The sequence below is a fragment of the Salmo trutta genome, chromosome 29, assembly GCF_901001165.1.
Source record: "Salmo trutta chromosome 29, fSalTru1.1, whole genome shotgun sequence".
NCBI lineage: Eukaryota > Metazoa > Chordata > Actinopteri > Salmoniformes > Salmonidae > Salmo > Salmo trutta.
In genome coordinates, this window is record NC_042985.1 from 9,132,038 (window position 1) to 9,152,037 (window position 20,000).

The 20,000-nt window shown below is 44.9% G+C and overlaps 1 protein-coding gene across 1 annotated transcript in view; it reads left to right on the plus strand.

The window, feature by feature from the left end:
• The window catches only part of LOC115167459 (A disintegrin and metalloproteinase with thrombospondin motifs 17-like), a 115,050-nt gene that overhangs the window by 37,384 nt on the left and 57,666 nt on the right, over nt 1-20,000 (plus strand). The window contains exons 8-9 of the mRNA XM_029721884.1: nt 2,183-2,310; nt 19,290-19,410. Of these exons, the coding sequence (XP_029577744.1) occupies nt 2,183-2,310; nt 19,290-19,410 (249 nt within the window). The remainder of the gene's footprint in view (nt 1-2,182; nt 2,311-19,289; nt 19,411-20,000) is intronic.

Here is a 20,000-nt window from a genome sequence, read left to right on the forward strand (position 1 = left end):
TTATAGCTTTATTCTAAAATGTATTACATCTTTTTTTTTCATCATCAATCTATACACAATACCCCAATATTGACAAAACAAAAACAGGTTTTTAGATTTTTTTTTCAAATGTATAAAAAAAACCCCCGTATGTATCACATTTACATAAGTATTCAGACTTTTTACTCAGACCCTTTGGCAGCGATTACAGCCTTGAGTCTTCTTGGGTATGACACTGCAAGCGTGGCACACCTGTATTTGGGGAGTTTCTCCCATTCTTCTCTGCAGATCCTCTCAAGCTCTGTCAGTTTGGATGGGGAGCGTTGCTGCCCAGCTATTTTCAGGTCTCTCCAGACATGTTAGATCGGGTTCAAGTCCGGGCTCTGGCTGGGTGACTCAAGGATATTCAGGGACTTGTCTCGAAGCCACTCCTGTGTTGTCTTGGCTGTGAGCTTAGGGTCGTTGTCCTGTTGGAAGGTGAACATTCGCCCAAATCTGAGGTCCTGAGCACTCTGGAGCAGGTTTTCGTCAAGAATCTCTCTGTACTTTGCTCCATTCATCTTTCCCTTGATCCTGACTAGTCTTCCAGTTCCTGCCGCTGAAAAAAATCCCCACAGCATGATGCTGCCACCACCATGCTTCACCGTAGGGATGGTATTGGCCAGGTGATGAGTGATACCTGGTTTCCTCCAGATGTGATGCTTGGCATTCAGGCCAAAGAGTTCAATCTTGGTTTCATCAGACCAGTCTGAGAGTCTTTTAGGTGCCTTTTGGCAAACTCCAAGCCTGCTGTCATGTGCCTTTTACTGAGGAGTGGCTTCCGTCTGGCCACTCCATCATAAATGCCTGATTGGTGGAGTGCTGCAGAGAGGGTTGTCCTTCTAGAAGATTCTCCCATCTCCACAGAGGAACTCTGGAGCTCTGTCAGAATGACCATTGGGTTCTTGTTCACCTCCCTGACCAATGCCCATCTCCCCCATTGCTCAGTTTGGCCAGGTGGCCAGCTCTAGGAAGAGTCTTGGTGGTTCCAAACCTCTTCCATTTAAGAATGATGGAGGCCATTGTGTTCTTGGGGACCTTCAATGCTGCAGAAATGTTTTGGTACCCTTCCCCAGATCTGTGCCTCGACACAATCCTGTCTTGGAGCTCTTCGGACAATTCCTTTGACCTCATGGTTTGGTTTTTGCTCTGACATGAACTGTCAAGTGTGGGACCTTATATAGATGGGTGTGTTCCTTTTCAAATCATGTCCAATCAATTGAATTTACCACAGGTGGACTCCAATCAAGTTGGAGAAACATCTCACGGATGATCAACGGAAACAGGATGCACCTGAGCTAAATGTCGGGTCTGAATAATTCTGTAGATTAGGTATTTCTGTTTTAGATTTGTTAATACATTTGCAAACATTTCTAAAAACATGTTTTCGCTTTTTCATTATGGGGTATTTATTTTTTATTTCATCCATTTTAGAATAAGGCTGTAACATAACAAAATGTGGAAAAAGTGAAGGGTTCTGAATACTTTCAGGTAGCCTAGTGGTTAGAGCATTGGGCCTGTAACTGAAAGGTTGCTAAATCAAATCCCCGAGCTGGCAAGGTAAAAATCTGTCGTTCTGCCCCTGAACAAGGCAGTTAACCCACTGTTCCTAGGCTGTCATTGTAAGTAAGAATTTGTTCTTAACTGACTTGCCTAGTTAAATAAAGTAAATAAATGACTAAAAGAGCATGAGATCAGGTAGCTGATACCAACAATCTTTTTTAACATTTGCATATCAAAAGTCACCAGTGGTCATGTGATGTCATCACATTACGTAATATATGAGCTTTCAATCAAGGGTGACACCTCATTACATTAACGTGTGTGTTCTCTCTGTAGAAAAGCCCTGTTCCCTGCTCTGTTCCACATCATTAATAGATTGAGATCACTTTATTGGTCAATTGCACCCAAGGTCCAACCTAAATTTTACTTCCACTTCTAATTCAACCATTCTGAAAGACACACATACACAGGTTTTGGAGAGGTGCAGGGTTAGGGGTTTAGTGCCTTGCTCGAGGGCACAATGACATCAATGGCACCTAGGCATTGGTTGCCAGCTCACTTCCCGACAGGAAAACCGGGGATGCAAACTGGCAACCCTCCGGTTGCTGGCTCGCCTCTGTAACCGCTAGGCTATTAACCCCCTTGTGTGTTCTCTCTGTAGAGAAGCCGTGTGCCCTGTTCTGTTCCCCTGTGGGGAGAGATTCCCCCATCCTGGTGGCAGAGAAAGTGATGGATGGAACACCATGTGGACCCTACGAGTCAGACCTGTGTGTCAATGGCAGGTGTCAGGTACACACACACATACAAACTCAATGCACGCAGATACACACACAGACAGACAGACAGACAGACAGACAGACAGACAGACAGACAGACAGACAGACAGACAGACAGACAGACAGACAGACAGACAGACAGACAGACAGACAGACAGACAGACAGACAGACAGACAGACAGACAGACAGACAGACAGACAGACAGACAGACAGACAGACAGACAGAGACAGAGGAACAAAAGTTAATGCTATTGCCACAGGCAATTGACCAGGCAGACTTGTGTGTCGATTTAAGAAAAAGAAGATGATTTGCACATCCCACACATGAGAATCCTGGTGCTGGGCTCAAAGAATACTAAGATAAAGAAATGCTAAGACATTCCTGTAGCCATTAAGCACTGGGGAGCAGCAATATTCTGTGTCCATGCCTGTCATTTCCTTAGAAGTGCGGAAGGCAATTGGCTATGAGCGGTGCATTGTTTCTGGCTACTCCTCCTACCCTTGGCCTTCCTCTACTGCCCTGCCTCACTCCCTCTGCCCTGTGACAGAATCCCTGCTCAGTTAAGAAGAGATGGTGGGACCTGTCAATTTCACCAGGTCACTAGAGAAGGGTTTTCTCTCTGTAGGTCACTAGAGAAGGGTTTTCTCTCTGTAGGTCACTAGAGAAGGGTTTTCTCTCTGTAGGTCACTAGAGAAGGGTTTTCTCTCTGTAGGTCACCAGAGAAGGGTTTTCTCTCTGTAGGTCACTAGAGAAGGGTTTTCTCTCTGTAGGTCACCAGAGAAGGGTTTTCTCTCTGTAGGTCACTAGAGAAGGGTTTTCTCTCTGTAGGTCACCAGAGAAGGGTTTTCTCTCTGTAGGTCACTAGAGAAGGGTTTTCTCTCTGTAGGTCACTAGAGAAGGGTTTTCTCTCTGTAGGTCACTAGAGAAGGGTTTTCTCCCTGTAGGTCACTAGAGAAGAGTTCTCTCTCTGTAGGTCACTAGAGAAGGGTTTTCTCCCTGTAGGTCACTAGAGAAGGGTGTTCTCTCTGTAGGTCACTAGAGAAGGGTTCTCTCTCTGTAGGTCACTAGAGAAGGGTTTTCTCTCTGTAGGTCACTAGAGAAGGGTTTTCTCTCTGTAGGTCACTAGAGAAGGGTTTTCTCTCTGTAGGTCACTAGAGAAGGGTGTTCTCTCTGTAGGTCACTAGAGAAGGATTTTCTTTCTGTAGGTCACTAGAGAAGGGTTTTCTCTCTGTAGGTCACTAGAGAAGGGTTTTCTCTCTGTAGGTCACTGGAGAAGGGTTTTCTCTCTGTAGGTCACTAGAGAAGGGTTTTCTCTCTGTAGGTCACTAGAGAAGGGTTTTCTCTCTGTAGGTCACTAGAGTAGGGTGTTCTCTCTGTAGGTCACTAGAGAAGGGTTTTCTCTCTGTAGGTCACTAGAGAAGGGTTTTCTCTCTGTAGGTCACTAGAGAAGGGTTTTCTCTCTGTAGGTCACTAGAGAAGGGTTTTCTCTCTGTAGGTCACTAGAGAAGGGTTTTCTCTCTGTAGGTCACTAGAGAAGGGTTTTCTCTCTGTAGGTCACTAGAGAAGGGTTTTCTCTCTGTAGGTCACTAGAGAAGGGTGTTCTCTCTGTAGGTCACTAGATAAGGGTTTTCTCTGTGTAGGTCACGAGAGAAGGGTTTTCTCTCTGTAGGTCACTAGAGAAGGGTTTTCTCTCTGTAGGTCACTGGAGAAGGGTTTTCTCTCTGTAGGTCACTAGAGAAGGGTTTTATCTTTGTGCTGGTGGATTTAATTGTATCTTGGTTTATCTGTGTCCTGTTTTCCCCCGTCTCTCTCTCTCTCTCTCTTACTCCCTCTCTCTCAGCAGATGTTATTGCGGATGTAGCGAAATGCTTGTGTTTCTAGCTCCAACAGTGCAGTAATATCTAAGAATTCACAACAATACCTACAATACACACAACCTAAAGTAAAATAACGGAATTAAGGAATATATAAATATTAGGACGAGCAATGTCAGAGTGGCATTGACTAAAATACAGTAGAATCTTAGGTCCTAGAAGCAGAGCTGCCTTATCGGTCAGTGCCATCTTGCCACTAATAGCTAAGCACTGGGACACCAGATGAGAAAATAGACAGACATGGAAGACAGGATGTAGAGGATAGAGGAAGTGAGGGAGCTTTCAGATGAGAAGATATTGTCTAAAGAAAAAAGTAGGTATGAGAGACGAAGGAAATAAGATGGTAATCATTATAATAAAATTGACATATTTAAATGCTAGACTAGACTTTTCACCTGCTTTACACTGTAAGAGGGGATTCTCACCTCGTCTTGGCCATTTTTCTGGCCCATTCTTGGGACTCATAGCCACAGACTCAGTGGTGGATAAAAGTGTGTGTGTGGGTAGTATAGTTTCCGAAGGAGTAGCCAGCTGTTGTCAATAGATACTGGTCATCTGCTGAGCCAGCATTTGGTTCCCTACACATGGGAGACATTATGTGTCATGCTTCCCTCTACACACACATATCATAGGCCACACACACACACATGCACGCACTCCCGCACTGTCTTACACACACACACACATACACACACACACACACAGATACACGTGTGTGTGTGTGTGTGTGTGTGTGTGTGTGTGTGTGTGTGTGTGTGTGTGTGTGTGTGTGTGTGTGTGTGTGTGTGTGTGTGTGTGTGTGTGTTTGTGTCAATAATTGTATCCATATTTTGTATTTCCTGGATTTATCCTCTCTCTTTTTTCATTGGCCAGCAAGAGGGGATTTCTCGTCAGTGTTCTGACAGCCAGCATTAACAAATAAATAAACAGAGAGAGAGAGAGAGATACTTGACTTTGTGTCTTCTTTAATGAGCCGTCCTCATTACACTAAAAACACCACAACCCCCCCCAAAAAGAAATGCATTCAGTGCCACCTCGACACAATCATATTACACAGTACAATACAATACATCTTCCAGCACCACATTACACAGTACAATACAATACAACCTCCAGCACCACATTACACAGTACAATACAATACAACCTCCAGCACCACATTACACAGTACAATACAATACAACCTCCAGCACCACATTACACAATACAATACACCATCCAGCACCACATTACACAGTACAATACAATACACCCTCCACCACCACATTACACAGTACAATACAATACATTTTCCAACACCACATTACACAGTACAATACAACACACCCTCCAGCACCACATTACACTGTACTGCACAATACACCATCCAGCACCACATTACACAGTACAATACAATACACCCTACAGTACAATACAATACACCCTCCAGCACCACATTACACAATACAATACACCATCCAGCACCACATTACACAGTACAATACAATACACCCTCCAGCACCACATTACATTACACAGTACAACACAATAAACCCTCCAGTACCACATTACACAGTACAATACACCCTCCAGCACCACATTACACAGTACAATACAATACATTTTCCAACACCACATTACACAGTACAATACAATACACCCTCTAGCACCACATTACATTACACAGTACAATACAATACACCCTCCAGCACCACATTACACAGTACAATATAATACACCCTCCAGCATCACATTACACAGTATAATATAATACACTCTCCAGCATCACATTACACAGTACAATATAATACACCCTCCAGCACCACATTACACAGTACAATATAATACACCCTCCAGCATCACATTACACAGTATAATATAATACACCCTCCAGCATCACATTACACAGTACAATATAATACACCCTCCAGCACCACATTACACAGTACAATATAATACACCCTCCTGCGACACATTAGAACCGTACATCCGACCCCTCTTCTCCAGCTGTACAGACAGGCCCTGAGCCCCCATACCTCCTGAAACATCTCCACACTGTTAATAACCTTATAATACTCAAACTCAACCCTAAGGGGTGTAGAGACCATCACTTTGGATAATATCACCGGGTCTGACCCGGTTCCTTCTTGTTAGCTATATAGCCAACTTGGCCTGGCCAAACAGAACGTTCAACAACGCTTTCAATGCTGGAATACCTTTTCCCTGCTGGAATACCTTTTCACTGCTGGAAAACCTTTTCCCTGCTGGAAAACCTTTTCACTGCTGGAATACCTTTTCCCTGCTGGAAAACTTTTTCACTGCTGGAATACCTTTTCACTGCTGGAAAACTTTTTCACTGCTGGAATACCTTTTCACTGCTGGAAAACTTTTTCACTGCTGGAATACCTTTTCACTGCTGGAAAACTTTTTCACTGCTGGAATACCTTTTCCCTGCTGGAAAACCTTTTCACTGCTGGAATACCTTTTCACTGCTGGAAAACTTTTTCACTGCTGGAATACCTTTTCCCTGCTGGAAAACCTTTTCACTGCTGGAATACCTTTTCACTGCTGGAAAACTTTTTCCCTGCTGGAATACCTTTTCACTGCTGGAAAACATTTTCACTGCTGGAATACCTTTTCCCTGCTGGAATACCTTTTCCCTGCTGGAATACCTTTTCACTGCTGGAAAACCTTTTCACTGCTCGAAAACCTTTTCACTGCTGGAAAACCTTTTCACTGCTGGAATACCTTTTCACTGCTGGAATACCTCGGCTCCATCACAAACATACCCACAGAAAAAACAGGAACAATCTCAGTCATTTCACAGAATGAAGGAGGAGAAAGAGAGGGATGAGGGAGAGAGAGATAGACAGAGACAGAGAGACCCGTTCAAATAAACGCACTGAAGGACCAGCTACAGTAGCTTCAAATAAATTATTGTCCCCTCCATGTGAGGCTGAGCCATAGTCTAAAACTGTCCTTAGTCCATCAGTCTACAGTCCAGCCTATAGTCCACAGTAGGGGTAGGCAACTAGATTCACCCACAGGCCAATGTTTGTCAAAGCGCATGTTTGGGGGTCCTTTCGGTTACTGGCACAATACTCATTTATAAAAAAGCGACACCAATGTGTCGGAGGAAACACTGTACACCTGGCAACCGTGTCAGCGTGCATGCACCCGGCCCATCACAGGAGTCTCTAGAGCGCGATAGGACAAGGACATCCCGGACGGCCAAACCCTCCTCTAACCCAGAAGACGCTGGGCCAATTGTGAGTCGCCTCATGGGTCTCGCGGGCGCAGCCAGCTGCAACACAGCCTGGTATCGAACCAGGATTTGTAGTAACACAGCTAGCACTGCGATGCAGTGCCTTAGACCGCTGCGCCACTCGGGAGACCCTACTGGCCCAATGCTCTTAACCACTAGCCTACCTGCCTCCCCATTGATGGATTGAGACGTGGAACTGTGATGCTCCAGCTGAGTACTGATGATTTTCTGAATGAGTCTCGACACTGGTGAGCTTCTGGGGGATGACATACACCTCGTCTGGGATGAGGTAGACTCCGTCCTCCGTGGTCTGGTACTGGGAGTAGCTAAAGTTCATGATTCGTCCCAGGCTGAGTGGGTGAGGGACACACTGGTGGAGCAGAGAGAGCATTAGCAGGGTGAATGCTCTCAGAGCCATGGCTGAGTCAGATGTGACTTCTATGAGGAAAAGGTGAAGGAATATAATGCTTCTCACTTGCTCTTGTCACAATGCTGTGCAACTGGTTTCATGTAAATGGCAGAGCAGTTCATATGCCACATACATCAGCCGCTTCTAAATGTCAAATCTAAATGGTTTGGTATTTTATGCCTGACGATGACTTCCAAGTGAAACATTTCACAAAAACACAGTGGAAGCGTTCGTCAGTGTGCGGGTCTCCATTCTCTACAGATATAGGATCTTAATTTGATCACCCTGTTGCAGGATAACTTTTGATGTATTTGAGGTTTAAAAAGGCTTCTAAAGTTTGTAATTTACACTTAGAAATTTACACTTAGAAATAATATTCCGACCGGGAGTCGTTGTTTTCGTTCAAAGACTGAGAACGTAAAATGGACTCTTCACGCGCGCACCCGTCTCATTGTTCTCAGATCGACCACTTACCAAATGCGCTACTGTTTTTCAGACAGTAACTGCAGAGTCATCATTCAACGTTCTGGTGCCTTCTGAGAGCCTATGGGAGCCTTAGAAAACGTCACGTTACAGCAGAGATCCTTTGTTTTGGATAGAGATGACAAAGAAGGCCAAGAAATGGTCAGAGAGGGCGCTTCCTGTTTGGAATCTTCTCAGGTTTTGGCCTGCCATATGAGTTCTGTTATACTCACAGACACCATTCAAACAGTTTTAGAAACTTTAGGGTGTTTTCTATCCAAATCAAACAATTATATGCATATTCACCAGAGTCATGCTCTTATTGACCAGCCTCATACAGGACACCCCTGTCCTCCTCTCACCTGGAAACACACACACACAGTTATAATCTGAGGTATACAAACACAAACAAATTACAGTGAAAGAGAGAGTGACAAAAAGAGAGAGAGAGAGACAGAGAGAGAGAGAGACAGAGAGAGAGAGTGAGACAGAGAGAGAGAGAGAGAGAGAGAGAGAGAGAGAGAGACAGAGAGAGAGAGAGACAGAGAGAGAGAGAGAGACGCTGTCTCAAAAAACCTTCAAACAGCTTTACACACACAAAACACATGGAGTTCAAGCCTCTGTCTCAACCGGCATAACCCTCCAGTGAATTACATCATAGCCTGGTCTAATGCGAAGGTAATTACACAATAAAACTCAGTTAATTAACACTAAATCAGAAGACTGAAGTCCTATATTTGGAGCTGAGCTGGCCCCTATCCAAACCACCACTTGCTGGGTAAGGCCCCGACTACTGTGTGTGTGTGTGTGTGTGTGTGTGTGTGTGTGTGCGTGCGTGCGTGCGTGCGTGCGTGTCAGTTGGTAGTGCATGGTGTTTGCAGGGGTATAGGGAACTCAGTGGCTCAGTTGGTAGTGCATGGTGTTTGCAGGGGTATAGGGAACTCAGTGGCTCAGTTGGTAGTGCATGGTGTTTGCAGGGGTATAGGGTCCCAGGTGGCTCAGTTGGTAGTGCATGGTGTTTGCAGGGGTATAGGGTCCCAGGTGGCTCAGTTGGTAGTGCATGGTGTTTGCAGGGGTATAGGGTCCCAGGTGGCTCAGTTGGTAGTGCATGGTGTTTGCAGGGGTATAGGGTCCCAGGTGGCTCAGTTGGTAGTGCATGGCGTTTGCAGGGGTATAGGGTCCCCAGTGGCTCAGTTGGTAGTGCATGGTGTTTGCAGGGGTATAGGGTCCCAGGTGGCTCAGTTGGTAGTGCATGGCGTTTGCAGGGGTATAGGGTCCCCAGTGGCTCAGTTGGTAGTGCATGGTGTTTGCAGGGGTATAGGGTCCCCAGTGGCTCAGTTGGTGGGCAGGAGTAGTAACCAGATTAAATCAGGTACGTTTTTTATCCGGCCGTGCAAATACTGCCCCCTATCCCCAACAGGTTAACATTAGAAGCCTCCTCCCTAAGTTTGTTTTATTCACTGCTTTAGCACACTCTGCCAACCCGGATGTCCTAGACGTGTCTAAATCCTGGCTTAGGAAGACCACCAAAAACTCTGAAATCTCCATCCCTAACTACAACGTTTTCAGACAAGATAGAACGGCCAAAGGGGGCGGTGTTGCAATCTACGCAGAGATAGCCTGCAGAGTTCTGTCCTACTATCCAGGTCTGTACTCAAACAATTTCTACTTTTAAAAATTCACCTCTCTAAAAACAAGTCTCTCACCGTTGCCGCTGCTATAGACCACGCTCTGCCCCCAGCTGTGCTCTGTACACCAAATGTGAACTGATTGCCCCCCATCTATCTTCAGAGCTCGTGCTGCTAGGTGACCTAAACTGGGACATGCTTATCTTCTTAAAGTATAGGGGGCAGTATTTTCACGGCCGGATGAAAAACGTACCCAAATTAAACTGGTTACTACTCTGGCCCAGAAACTAGAATATGCATATTAGTAGTAGATTTGGATAGAAAACACTCTGACGTTTCTAAAACTGTTTGAATTGTGTCTGTGAGTATAACAGAACTCACATGGCAGGCAAAAACCTGAGAAAAATTCAACCAGGAAGTGGGAGATCTGAGAATTGTAGTTCTTCTTTCTAATCCCTATCGAAACTACAGTGTCTGTGGGGTCACGTTGCACCTCCTAAGGCTTCCATTGGCTGTCAAAAGCCTTCAGAAACTTTTTTCACCCGTCTCCAGTAACCGGGCAGAGAAAAGGAGCTCAGTCAATGAGTGGACTGCCTATGGACAAAGGGATTGATGATGCGCGATCCCGCGAGTGCGCTGTTCCTTCTTTTTCTTATTGAATGAATACGCTATTGTCCGGTTGGAATATTATCACATTTTTACATTAAAAATACCATAAAGATTGATTTTAAACAACGTTTGACATGCTTCTAAGAACGGTAATGGAACATTTTGACTTTTCATCTCTGGTACTGCGCTCTCGCATTATGCCTTTGGATAGTGCTCTGTACGCACAAACAAAACGGAGGTATTTGGACATAAATATGGATTATTTCGAACAAAAACAACATTTCTTGTGGAAGTAGCAGTCCTGGGAGTGCATTCTGACGAAGATCAGCAAAGGTAAGAGAATATTTATAATACTAATTCGGAGTTTAGGTGACCCCAGAACCTGGCGGGTGTCTGTATAGCTTGCTTTGATGGCAAACTATATACTTAGAATATTGAAAAATGTGCTTTCGCCAAAAAGCTATTTTAAAATCTGACACAGCGGTTGCATAAAGGAGTACTGTATATACAATTCTTAAAATAATTGTTATGTATTTTGTCAACGTTTATGATGAGTATTTTTGTAAATTGATGTGGTCATTCACCGGGGGTTTTGGTGGGAATACATTTTCTGAACATCGTGCGCCAATGTAAAATGCTGTTTTTGGATATAAATATGAACTTTATCGAACAAAACATACATGTATTGTGTAACATGATGTCCTAGGAGTGTCATCTGATGAAGATCGTCAAAGGTTAGTGCTTCATTTAGCTGTGTTTTGGGTTTTGTGACATATATTCTCCTTGGAAAATGGCTGTGTGGTTATTTTTGTCTATGTACTCTCCTAACATAATCTAATTTTATGCTTTCGCTGTAAAGCCTTTTTGAAATTGGACAATGTGGTTACATTAAGGAGAAGTGTATCTTTAAAATGGTGTAAAATAGTTGTATGTTTGAGAAATTGAAATTATGATATTTTTGCTGTTTTGTATTTCGCGCCATGCTATTTCACTGGCTGTTGAATAGTGTGGGAGGGTCACGTCCCACCTTGCCCAGAGAAGTTAACACCCCAGCCATCCTACAATCTAAGCTTGATGCCCTCAATCTCACACAAATTATCAATGAACCTACCAGGTACCACCCCAAAGCCGTAAACACGGGCTCCCTCATAGATATCATCCTAACCAACTTGCCCTCTAAATACACCTCTGCTGTTTTCAACCAAGATCTCAGCGATCACTGCCTCATTGCCTGCATCCGTAATGGGCCAGCGGTCAAACGACCTCCACTCATCACTGTCAAATGCTCCCTGAAACACTTCAGCGAGCAGGCTTTTCTAATCGACCTGACCCGGGTATCCTGGAAGGATATGGACCTCATCCCTTCAGTAGAGGATGCCTGGTTATTTAAAATAAATGCCTTCCTCACCATCTTAAATAAGCATGCCACATTCAAGAAATGCAGAACCAGGAACAGATATAGCTCTTGGTTCTCTCCAGACCTGACTGCCCTTAACCAACACAAAAACATCCTGTGGCGTTCTGCATTAGCATCGAACAGCCCCCGTGATATGCAACTTTTCAGGGATGTTAGTAACCAATATACACAGGCAGTTAGAAAAGCCAAGGCTAGCTTTTTCAAGCAGAAATTTGCTTCCTGCAACACAAACTCAAAAAAGTTCTGGGACACTGTAAAGTCCTTGGAGAATAAGAGCACCTCCTCCCAGCTGCCCACTGCACTGAGGATAGGAAACTCTGTCACCACTGATAAATCCACTATAACTGAGAATTTCAATAAGCATTTTTCTATGGCTGGCCATGCTTTCCACCTGGCTATCCCTACTCCGGTCAACAGCACTGCATCCCCAACAGCAACTCGCCCAAGCCTTCCCCATTTCTACTTCTACCAAATCCAGTCAGCTGATTTTCTGAAAGAGCTGCAAAATCTGGACCCATACAAATCAGCCGGGCTAGACAATCTGGACCCTTTCTTTCTAAAATTATCTGCTGAAATTGTTGCAACCGCTATTACTAGCCTGTTCAACCTCTCTTTCATGTTGTCTGAGATTCCCGAAGATTGGAAAGCAGCTGCGGTCATCCCCCTTTTCAAAGGGGGTGACACTCTTGACCCAAACTGCTACAGACCTATATCTATCCTACCCTGCCTTTCTAAAGTCTTCGAAAGCCAAGTCAACAAACAGATTACCGACCATTTTGAATCCCACCTCACATTCTCCGCTATGCAATCTGGTTTCAGAGCTGGTCATGGGTGCACCTCAGCCACGCTCAAGGTCCTACATGATATCTTAACCGCCATCGATAAGAAACAATACTGTGCTGCCATATTCATTGACCTGGCTAAGGCTTTCGACTCTGTCAATTACCACATCCTCATTGGCAGGCTCAATAGCCTTGGCTTCTCAAATGATTGCCTCGCCTGGTTCACCAACTACTTCTCCGATAGAGTTCAGTGTGTCAAATCGGAGGGCCTGTTGTGCGGGCCTCTGGCAGTCTCTATGGGGGTACGACAGGGTTCAATTCTTGGGCCGACTCTATTCTGTGTATACATCAATGATGTTGCTCTTGCTGCTGGTGAGTCTCTGATCCACCTCTACGCAGACGACACCATTCTGTATACTTCTGGCCCTTCTTTGGACACTGTGTTAACTACCCTCCAGACGAGCTTCAATGCCACACAACTCTCCTTCCGTGGCCTCCAACTGCTCTTAAATACAAGTAAAACTGCACCTGCACGCCCGTCCAGCATCACTACTCTGGACGGTTCTGACTTAGAATATGTGGACAACTACAAATACATAGGTGTCTGGTTAGACTGTAAACTCTCCTTCCAGACTCACATCAAACTTCTCCAATCCAAAGTTAATCTAGAATTGGCTTCCTATTTCGCAACAAAGCATCTTTCACTCATGCTGCCAAACATACCCTCGTAAAACTGACCATCCTACCAATCCTCGACTTTGGCGATGTCATTTACAAAATAGCCTCCAATACCCTACTCAATAAATTGGATGCAGTCTGTCACAGTGCCATCCGTTTTGTCACCAAAGCTCCATATACTACCCACCACTGCGACCTGTACGCTCTCGTTGGCTGGCCCTCACTTCATACTCGTCGCCAAACCCACTGGCTCCAGGTCATCTACAAGACCCTGCTAGGTAAAGTTCCCCCTTATCTCAGCTCGCTGGTCACCATAGCAGCACCCACCTGCAGCACGCGCTCCAGCAGGTATATCCCTCTGGTCACCCCCAAAGCCAATCCCTCCTTTGGCCGCCTCTCCTTCCAGTTCTCTGCTGCCAATGATTGGAACGAACTAAAAACATCTCTAAAACTGGAAACAGTTATCTCCCTCACTAGCTTTAAGCACCAGCTGTCAGAGCAGCTCACAGATTACTGCACCTGTACATAGCCCATCTATAATTTAGCCCAAACAACTACCTCTTCCCCTACTGTATTTATTTATTTATTTATTTATTTATTTTGCTCCTTTGCACCCCATTATTTATATTTCTACTTTGCACTTTCTTCCACTGCAAATCTACCATTCCAGTGTTTTACTTGCTATATTGTATTTACTTCGCCACCATGGCCTGTTTTGCCTTTACCTCCCTTATTTCACCTCATTTGCTCACTTTGTATATAGACTTATTTTTCCACTATATTATCGACTGTATGTTTGTTTTACTCCATGTGTAACTCTGTGTTGTTGTATGTGTCAAACTGCTTGCTTTATCTTGGCCAGGTCGCAATTGTAAATGAGAACTTGTTCTCAACTTGCCTACCTGGTTAAAAAAAGGTGAAATAAATAAAATAAAAATAAAAAAGCGGACAGTGATGCCAGGCCATAAAACGTGTTACGCCTTACATTTACAATGTAAAACTTAGCATCATTTTTTATTATCACAATCATAGTGGAGATAACTTGACTAATCAATTTAGTCATTCAAGTCATGGCAAAGCATATAACATTGATTGTAGCTGTGTGTGTGTGTGTGTGTGTGTGTGTGTGTGTGTGTGTGCGTTAGCCGCCAAGCAGGAAGTATGTTGTCATTAGTACCCTACTGTCCAGTGGTGGAGTGTTAGGGCTGATTGCTCCAATCTGTCATCTCCTCATTTTACTCAAACATGTATAGATGCACACACACACACACACACACACACACACACACACACACACACACACACACACACACACACACACACACACACACACACACTAAAGCTAGTCTCTTTCCCACACTCCATCCTCTTCCTATCCTCTCTTTTCCGTCTCTCAATCCTTCTACTATTCTATTCCTTCCTCTCCTCTCTCTGTATCCTTCTCTTTCCTCCTCTATCCTCTCCTCTCTCTGTATCCTTCTCTTTCCTCCTCTATCCTCTCCTCTCTCTGTATCCTTCTCTTTCCTCCTCTATCCTCTCCTCTCTCTGTATCCTTCTCTTTCCTCCTCTATCCTCTCCTCTCTCTGTATCCTTCTCTTTCCTCCTCTATCCTCTCTCTGTATCCTCCTCTTTCCTCCTCTTTCCTCTCTCTGTATCCTCCTCTTTCCCCCTCCTATCCAATCAAATGTACATCAGCTGATGTCACAAAGTGCTGTACAGAAACCCAGACTAAAACCCCAAACAGCAAGTGCAGGTGTAGAAGCACGGTGACTAGGAAAAACTCCCTAGAAAGGCCGGAACCTAGGAAGAAACCTAGAGAGGAACCAGGCTATGAGGGGTGGCCAGTCCTCTTCTGGCTGTGCCGGGTGGAGATTATAACAGAACATGGCCAAGATGTTCAAATGTTCATAGATGACCAGCATGGTCAAATAATAATAATCACAGTGGTTGTTGAGGGTGCAACAGGTCAGCACCTCAGGAGTAAATGTCAGTTGGCTTTTCATAGCCGATCATTCGGAGAATCTCTACCACTCCTGCTGTCTCTAGAGAGTTGAAAACAGCAGGTCTGGGATAAGTAGCACGTCCGGTGAACAGGTTAGGGTTCCATAGCTGCAGGCAGAACAGTTGAAACTGAAGCAGCAGCACGACCAGGTGGACTGGGGGCAGCAAGGAGTCATCAGGCCAGGTAGTCCTGAGGCATGGTCCTAGGGCTCAGGTCCTCAGAGAGAGAGAAAGACAGAAAGAGAGTAAGAGAGAGAAAAAGAGAGAGATAATTAGAGAGAGCATACTTAAATTCACACAGGACACCGGATAAGACAGGAGAAATACTCCAGATTTAACAGACTGACCCTAGCCCCCCCAACACAAACTATTGCAGCATAAATACAGAAAATCAGAGGAGAAGGAAGGAAACTGAAGGAGAAGAGAGGAGAGGAATGTCCCCCTCTTTCCTCCTCTTTCCTCTCCTCTCTCTGTATCCTCCTCTTTCCCCCTCCTATCCCTCTCCTTCCTCTGTATCCTCCTCTTTCCTCTACTCTCTGTATCCTCCTCTTTCCTCCTCCTTTTCCTCTCCTCTCCCTGTATCCTCCTCTTTCCTCCTCCTTTTCCTCTCCTCTCCCTGTATCCTCCTCTTTCCTCCTCCTTTTCCTCTACTCTCTGTATCCTCCTCTTTCCTCCTCCTTTTCCTCTCCTCTCCCTGTATCCTCCTCTTTCCTCCTCCTTTTCCTCTCCTCTCCCTGTATCCTCCTCTTTCCTCCTCCTTTTCCTCTCCTCTCCCTGTATCCTCCTCTTTCCTCCTCCTTTTCCTCTCCTCTCCTCCCTGTATCCTCCTCTTTCCTCCTCCTTTTCCTCTCCCTATCCCTGTATCCACCTCTTTCCCTCCTCCTTTCCTCTACGTCCACTCTGTATCCTCCTTCTTTCTCCTCCTCCTTTTTCCTCTCCTCTTCCTGTATCCTCCTCTTTCCTCTCCCTTTTCCTCTACTCTCTGTATCCTCCTCTTTCCCTCCTCCTTTCATCTCCTCTCCCTGTATCCTCCTCTTTCCTCCTCCCTTTTCCGCTCCTCTCCCTGTATCCTTCCTTCTTCCTCCTCCTTTCCTCTCCTCTCCCTGTATCCCCCCTCTTTTTCCTCCTCCCTTTTCCTCTCCTCTCCCTGTATCCCCTCTCCTCCTCCTTTTCCTCTCCTCTCAAGTATCCTCCCTCTTTCCTCCTCCTCCTCTCTCGCCTGTATCCGTCCTCTTCCTCCTCCTTTTCCTCTCCTCTCCCTGTATCCTCCTCTTTTCCTCCTCCTTTTCCTCTCCTCTCCCTGTATCCTCCTCTTTCCTCCTCCTTTTCCTCTCTTCGCCCTGTATCCTCCTCTTTCCTCCTCCTTTTCCTCTCTTCGCCCTGTATCCTCCTCTTTCCTCCTCCTTTTCCTTTCCTCCCCTGTATCCTCCTCCTCTTCCTCTCCTCTCTCTATTCTCCTCTTTCCTCCTCCTCTTCTTCTCCTCTCTCTGTATCCTCCTCTTTCCTCTCCTCTCTCTGTACCCTCCTCTTTCCTCCTCTTATTCCTCTCATCTGTCTGTATCCTCCTCTTTCACCCTTCCTATTCCTCTCCTGTCTTCTCCTTCGGTTTCCTTCCTTCTTCTCCTCTGCTTTTCTTTTGTTACGTATTTATCATCATCTCGATGTAGGTAACAAGAGGAATGAGTCTCTCTCCACCCTCTCTGTCTCTGTCTCACTCTCTATGTCTCTACCCTCCTTTCTCTCCCTCTCTCTCAGCTCTCCCCCCGGAGAAAGAGGAGAGAGAGAAACGGAGAAAGAGGAGAGAGAGAAATGGAGAAAGAGGAGAGAAAGAAAAACGGAGTAAGAGGAGAGAGAGAGAGAAACGGAGAAAGAGGAGAGAGAGAGAGAGAGAAAGAGGAGAGAGAGAGAGATAGAGAGAGAGAAAGAAGAGAGAGAGAGAGAGAGAGAGAGAGAAAGAAGAGCGGGAGAAAGGGGGAAGTGTCGATGTTATGCTAAGCTATGCAGTATGAAATTCAGGAATGCTGTGAAAACAGCGTCACAGAGGGGACAGAGAGAGAGAATCAGAAATGTTGTGAAAACACAGTCAGTCTTGTCAGAAGAGAAGCCTAAAGGCTGCTGGGTAAGAATGGAGACCCACATGATGCTACTGCTGCCTCACTGAATCAGCAAAAGTCAATCTTGGTCCAGATTCTCTGTCCATATGTTGGAGTCTGTTTCAGCAAAAATTTCCAGATTGTCTGTGTGTGTGTGTGTGTGTGTGTGTGTGTGTGTGTGTGTGTGTGTGTGTGTGTTCTGAATCATCAAGTTCCTGTGATCCAGATGTACAGATTGGATTTTCTACAGAGTATTTAGAGTATTACTGACTCAGGCAGTCCAGGAAAGAACACACACGCACGCACGCACGCACGCACACACCGACAGACACACACACACACACACACACACACACACACACACACACACACACACACACACACACACACACACACACTCCTCACACACACACTACACACTCCTCACAAACATACAATGACTGACTGTGTTTATGTGTTTGTGCATGCACGTGTGTGTGTGTGCGTTCATATGTCTGTTGGTGTGTAAATATTCTTGTTTGTGTTTTACTGTTTGTGCTGCTTGGGGTTGTGTAAATGGCTTTGGGTAATTGGAGTTGTTTGTGAGTACACAGCTGGTTTAACTCTGTGATAATTGCTGGGAAGGATTAAACAATCCCTAACATACAATAGGTTATGTGCTGGTGAATCTAGACTAATATCACTCGCCTTTGATGTCTGAACGTATTATAGCTTCCCTTTCCGTTTTTACAATGGACCAACTTGTTGTTTTTCTCACAGTTTTCTGGGGTCCTATTCATAACGTTTCTTCCTTTTAGATACTAATTAATAAGATTATACAGAAGGGGGGAACTGATCCTAGATCAGCACTCCTACTATTGTCAGAGGCGTCGATGAAAGGTGACCAAAATGCAGCAGGTATAGTGCTCATCTTCTTACGTTATTGGAAAGAACACTCAAAACAAAATAAACAGACAACAAAACAGTTCCATAAGGCACACAGGTTATACAGAAAATAACCACCCACAAAAACACAGGAAAAACAGGCTGCCTAAGTATGGATTCCAATCAGAGACAACAAAAGACACCTGCCTCTGATTGGAAGCCATACCTGGCCACACATAGAAAAAGAAACATAGAAATAGAAAACTAGAACCAAAATCCCCTATAACCAAAAAACCCCAAAACACACAAAACAAACACCCCCTGCCACACCCTGACCATACTACAATTACAAATGACCCCTTTACTGGTCAGGACGTGACAACTATGAATAAAGGCCCTGATTCTCCAAGTCCCTCTGCTTCCTCTGTCCTTATTGACTGGCCCTTGAAGGTCTGAGAGGATGGAATAGGTGGCAGTTCTTCGCTACTCTATCAGACATAATAGATGGAGGTATTGGGATGTTGTGTACATCGATCTAATAGTTTCAAATCCATGATGAGAAGTCAGTGAGGGGAGGGGAGTGAGTTAGAGAGGATCGGAACAGCCTTTTCCTATTTCACTAGCATTGTTTTGGAGTCAGAATGCAGTCCGCTAGTTGACCGATAGTCCGGTCAGTGTTTATTCAGAGATGGACTTCGTTAGAATGCGGTTGCATCCCAATCAATATATCCTACCTTCTGACGTGTACTCTTGTTTACTACTTCCCACACATCTAAAAGCATAGAGTTTACACCTTCCATCTTTCTTAAACCATTGAAGGGACACTTTGCTAGGAAGGAGAAATAATTGGGACGTATCCTGTATATTCCTTGATGCTGACTACTTCCTGTGTACTTTATTTTGTTAAGTTGTCTACTTACTGTCTGCAGAAAATTGGCTGCGATGGCATCATCGGCTCGTCAGCCAGGGAGGACCGCTGTGGGGTGTGTAACGGAGACGGACACTCCTGTAAGATCGTCAAGGGAGACTTCAACCACACCATGGGCAGGGGTGAGTACTGGGTTGGGGGGAAGTTCGAAACATGTATTTTTCAGTTGGGAATATCTGGGTCTTGTTCATAACGATACACAATGTAAAACGTGTTCAAACATTTTGCAACAGAAATATAAAATGAGTGTTAATTAAGTCCAGCTAATCCTTCCCTGTGTCTGTCTGTTTTCTTCCGGTTGGTGCCTAATGAACATGACCCTGATGGGAACAGAATGGAAAAGGGATGAGTGTAGGTTATTAGTCCTACTCCACCTAAAGAGAGGTCAGAAATGACAGGCAAATATGAAGAGGACAGATTTGGTGTACACCAGTTAGAGTTACATAGGAGTTACATTGGGCCGTCAGTCTTTACCTGCTACACTGGACACATTACTTTTGGCTAGCGCTAGCAGAGCGCAAGCCATTTTTGTCAACTTTTCTCTGGCGGGAGCCACACATTAATGTCTTGAAAATAGAGCCAGAGTGTAATTTTGAGGCCCTTTATCTACTTCCCCAAAGTCACATTTTTTAACTTGTGGATACTATTTTTATGTTTCTGTGTTCAGTAAGAAAGAACTTGGAGGTAGTTTCACGAGCCAATGCTAACTAGT